The sequence below is a fragment of the Charadrius vociferus genome, unplaced genomic scaffold, assembly GCF_000708025.1.
Source record: "Charadrius vociferus isolate BGI_N301 unplaced genomic scaffold, ASM70802v2 scaffold411, whole genome shotgun sequence".
Lineage (NCBI taxonomy): Eukaryota > Metazoa > Chordata > Aves > Charadriiformes > Charadriidae > Charadrius > Charadrius vociferus.
Genome location: NW_009646935.1, coordinates 486,992 through 492,179, shown reverse-complemented (window position 1 = coordinate 492,179; position 5,188 = coordinate 486,992). Strand labels below are relative to the sequence as shown.

Genomic DNA, 5,188 nt, shown 5'->3' with positions numbered 1-5,188 from the left:
TTCAAGACAGCTGTTAGTCTGAGGAACAGCCACATACATACAGCGTGCCTGCAGAAGACCACATCTGCACCCAAACGAGCAACACCCATGCTAGCCAAGCAGGAAAGTTGCTTGGCATCTCTTCTGCTTCCTGGTGCCGTTGTAGCCATGGCCGTGCTGGAAAAGCAGGGAAGGAGGAACACACCCCAAGATTTCAGCATTGGAAAAACAGAGAGAGCACCAGTTTAAGAAGCTTCAGCAGAAAGACATCCTAAGACAGATATCTGAAATTTCAGGCTGGGCACTGCAGGCTAACAAAATTGTAAGCAGAAACAGGGTCCTTTGCAATAGCATGTTAGACAGCTTTAAAAAGGATGCACCGCAGCTAGCTCTACCCAGGTCAGCACCAAATAACAAAACCAAGTGACTTTTGTCATCCTGTGATTTGTCAGAAGTGGCATTTCCAAACCATCTACAATAAAGTATTAAGACGATGTGGAGAGGGGAAAAAAAAAACAAACAAACAAACCCCTAAAGTCCTTAAGAACAACAGTCTTCTCTATTCCCCCTGAATTTCAAACTTGATCCACCTCCCTCCCACCAGGTCTCACCTTGCCATGGCTTCTCTCCACCTTTCGGAAACACTTGTTCAAGGAGAGGTTGTGTCGGACTGAGTTCTTCCAGCCGGTGGGTGCCGTGGCGAAGTAGGGGAAGCGCTCCAGGATCCAGCTGTAGATTTCTTTGACTGGCAAGCTCTTGTTGGGGGAATGCTCGATCGCCATGTAAATGAGAAGGCTGAAAGAGTAAGGGGGTTTGGAAGTGGAGGATTTTTTCTCGGGGTTCTGATAGCAGGACGGCGAGAAGGATGGCACGCTGTCGCCCTCAATGTCATACAAGGGGCTAACGATTGGAAGACCCTCACTTCCGAGGCTGAAGTTTGTTAGAAGGTTAGTATTTTCATGCAGCCAGTTCAAATTCGTGAGCTCGTCGTCTGCTGAATCTCTGTCCACCACAGTGGCCTTTGGCCTGCCAGCATCGCCTGCGTCGGGCAAGCTTCCCATCCCGTGACACTGCCGTAGCCCTGCAGCTTTTTCTGCTCCTGGCGTTTCAGCTTTCTTATCCGGAGTCATTCCAGTGACTGGACCCATTTAGCTTTATTGGTCTGCAACAAAGGAGACAGTCAGAAATCAATGCAAATCCTCAAAATCACGTCCAGTGGCAGCCCACCAAACCCAAACGCAGTGCCATACCATCCCCACACTGTGCAGGGGTAATGCAGTCACTGATGAGAGCCAGGTTCCAACACGAGACCCCGGTAATCTCACGAGCACGTTAACTCCTCCAGGTTTATAACCAGAACTTATAGTAAGCACTTGGAAACTGCTGTATCTATCTTGAAACGTCAATTTGGAAACAGAAATAATAGCTATTTTGATATCAACATCTGAAATCTGAAAAAGACCTTAACAGGTAGAATCTAATCCATTCAGCTCTCACATTAAGTGTTTAGTTATACTCATTATATTGTAAATATATACCCTATTTAGAAGTGTTTGCCTTTGGTGCCCAAAGAATGAAAAAGAAGTTGCAAGACTTAAGTCAGCATAAAGTGAATTAGGGGTCTCGGCACAAATGAAGTCTTTACAACCGCCCCTACAAGTCACAGATATTCCCCAGTACTGCCTCCTATTTCCACCAGGGAAAGATCTGGCCAGCCCATCAGTTCAGCTGGGTCCCATGGAGCTGCCCAGGTCCAAAAGACCTTCTTTGCCCTCCTGCAGCTCTCAACGGGAAGGGACCATCTGCTGAGGCAGCAGCTCAGACCTGTCACAGCAATAAAGGCTGACAAATTGCTTTGAATTTTTTCCTAGATAAAAAAAAAAATAAATTAGTATCTATAAAAAATTGCCATCCAGAATGTGCAGTCCAACAGGTGACCCATGCTTTAGAGGCATTACACTAACAAAAAACATCTTAATGCAGGTAGAGTTTTAAAAGGAGTCATCTAGCAAACTATATATGATGCTAACAGCTGTTTTTTCTGCTGGTGTGACCATGTTAGAGCTTCACTGCACCTACAGCTTTGGCCAACAGAACCGTACCAGAAGTACAGGCCAACAAAACCACTCTAAAGATGTGGTGTGTATATCTATCTCTCTATACATATATATAAACAGAAGCTATTCCAGCCTGCTATAAATGTAAGGCACTCTGACTATGATGCAGTTTACCAGCAAAGCTGAGGTTCGTATTAACTGTAAAAAAACCCAAATAAATAAAAAACCCACAGTCCAGTTCCCTGTCCTGGTACATGTGCTGTCATTCTGGTTTCATGCTCCAGCTCCTACCACAAGAGCTCAACTGCGAGACTCAGACAGTTTCCATATCATATCTCACCAGACAGCTCTATGCAGTTACCGGATGTTTCCTCACAACAGTTTTTAGTAAACACGTGGCTTCGTGGAGTTGCATCTTCTCCTACAAAGTGGAGGCAAGCTGGCTGGTCTGGCTGTCCCAGCTACAAAACCACACCGCCAGCTGGCTCCAACCTGACAGCCTCACCGTGTACCTGCAATTACACTGCCCGCCCCATCAACCTACAAGGACAGGCTGAGAGAGTTGGGTTTGTTCACCCCGGAGAGGAGAAGGCTCTGGGGAGACCTTATAGTGGCCTTTCAGTACCTAAAGGGGGCCTACAGGAGAGCTGGGGAGGGACTCTGTCAGGGAGTATAGCGATAGGACGAGGGGTAATGGGTTTAAACTGAAAAAGGGTAGATTTAGATTAGATATTAGGAAGTTCTTCCCTCTGACAGTGGTGAGACACTGGAACAGGCTGCCCAGGGAAGCTGTGGATGCCCCATCCCTAGAGATGTTCAAGGCCAGGTTGGATGGTGCTTTGAGCAACCATTCTATGAACCCGCCTGGAGATGGATTTGCCCAGCCTCCTTATTTTGGAGGAGAGGAGTGACGTGCGCAATGGAGGCATGAGGTGGTGACACAGAAAGGCAACGGGACACCTCCATTTTACACTTCCCAACAGGAGCTGGAGCCCTGACAACCTCGGGCAGGCGTGGGGTGCAGAATTTGTGCCTCCCCCAGAAAGCGCACTGGGTTTCCCACCAGCAGTTTGTTCTCCTCTCTTCGTCTGCTCATACGCTTTCACACCAGCTATGGCAAAGCTGTTTTGACAGCAACACCTGCACCTATGCTTACCAGTACAAGTGCTGGTAACCCTCCCCAAATTTTCTACTTAAGTGCAGGGATGGGCGTGATTAACTACCAGCTCAGTCATTAAAAAAAAAAAAAGTAAAGTAAAGCGAACTGCTTAAATAGCTGGTCAAAAATAGCTTTGCTCTCCCTACAATTTACTTCTCCCCCAAGCCATCAGAGCAGATTTATATTGGCAGTCAGTGATTGCTGGCTTTAAGCACAGCAATATATACATATGCTTATGTCACTTTTTTCAATCCTTCCTGAAATTAAAAAACAAACAAAGAGCCAGCGATAAAATTCATAAAGCGAGACAAACCCAAATCCTGCTGCAACGTGAAGTCGCACCATTTTTCTTATAACAAGTAACTTCACCTCCTTGTTCAGCGCCTCTTTAGGTGGCTACGTACCAGCTTACACCTCTCAGCTGTGTATTAGTAATTTTAGCACTCGGTTCATGTTGCATGAAATATCCCTTTGCAAATCTTCAGTCAGCACAGCAGATCAAGAATACGCGCATGCACACACACACATCCAAGTTTAAGGTCACTGTATTTATTCCTTTGGTGAACACAGGGCAACAAAGTCTGTTTTACAACACAGACATGGCCCAGGCACTCTCACAGTCTTCTCGAAAATATAGAGGCAAGAAAAACATACTAACTTATTAAACTGGCACTTGAAATCACATAGGTATTGTGGTGTCAAAGCGCTATTTGTTTGCATGCTATTATGCCTTAGTAGAGAATCATTAGAATAATTAATACCCTACTTAAAAAAAATAATTCTTTGCAAGCAGTTTACTTACAGTAAATAACGTAGGCTAGCGCCACGTTTCTCTTTGTAGATGCATTACGAAAACCCACGTCTCGTGTTACCTTCCTTAGTGCCTAGTTCACCACCTCACACATCTTCTACGTGAACACAGCAGCAGAAATCAAAATATTTTTTCTAGAAAGCTATAAAGGTCATTATTAGACTATTATCGTCTAATAAATAAGAAAAAAAAATAAAATCACAGTTCCATAACTACTGCAGTTTTCAAAGGGTGTTCTCTGGTGGGCTGAATTGCTGCATCGAGGGTAATTTAAATATAGAAACAGCAGAGTACGCAACAGGAAGAGTTATTTTAATGAAGGAATACTTAACTCCATTGCAACAGCAGTAACGAGACTGGTAGCATCGAGGAACCATCAATTGATAATTTTGGTGCTGCCCTTCTGGTGCCAGCCACTGTTCCTAGACAGCATCACCTCAGCCCCAACCACGTCACGTGCTTTACACCAGGCTATCCTACACTTGCTTCGCTTGATGCCGGAATAGTGTAACCTCTCATTCTGTCCAGTTTACGCTGGCCCACTGCTGCGCCAGTCTAAAGAAGAAACCAACATTGGCAGCCTTCATACTGCAAAGGACTGTGAAGCCACCAAAAGCTTGCCCTCCCCCGGATAAAGACCAACCACGGTATCTCCAAGGGGTACACCACAGATAGGCACGTTAACAGACATGTTAATGTCTGTCTTGCCTCTCAAGCACCATGCAGACCACAGGACCTCCTCACCACTCAAGCACCCAAGGACCACAGGATCTCCTCATCTCTCAAGCACCCAAGGGCCATGAAGACCACAGGACCATCTGTAACTATTCAGCTGAGAGAACACTGCTTTCTACCTGTAGCAGCCTGGTGGGGAGCAACAGCAGTGGCACTGGAGCATACCTGAAGGCACACAAGTGGTCAGCTGGCATGCTCTCCAAAGCACCTCTTCATTCATGCAGACCCTTAATGACATCCAAGATTCACAATTTCTTTTCCCCCCATGTGTGCTCTGCTTGGCCATAAGCAGACGGGACTGTGAAAACACAGCTTCCAAGCTGTTGTTTTCAAGATTACCACTTCCAATATTTGGGGTTTAGTGTTTTATATAAGGGTCATGCGATTCACCAAAGCTGTCTCTGCTGTAAGCTAGCAGGGTCTTGTGGACAGGGATGACCCAGCAGG

At 45.8% G+C, this 5,188-nt stretch overlaps 1 protein-coding gene across 2 annotated transcripts in view; it reads right to left on the bottom strand.

Moving 5' to 3' along the window:
* FOXN2 (forkhead box N2) overlaps nt 1-5,188 on the bottom strand; it is a 27,804-nt gene that overhangs the window by 16,862 nt on the left and 5,754 nt on the right. The window contains exon 2 of one of the 2 annotated variants that reach the window (XM_009894816.1): nt 591-1,141. In XM_009894816.1, the coding sequence (XP_009893118.1) occupies nt 591-1,127 (537 nt within the window). In that variant the 5' untranslated portion in view covers nt 1,128-1,141. Of the gene's footprint in view, nt 1-590; nt 1,142-5,188 lie in introns of those variants that run through there. The other variant, XM_009894817.1, reaches the window with a different exon arrangement.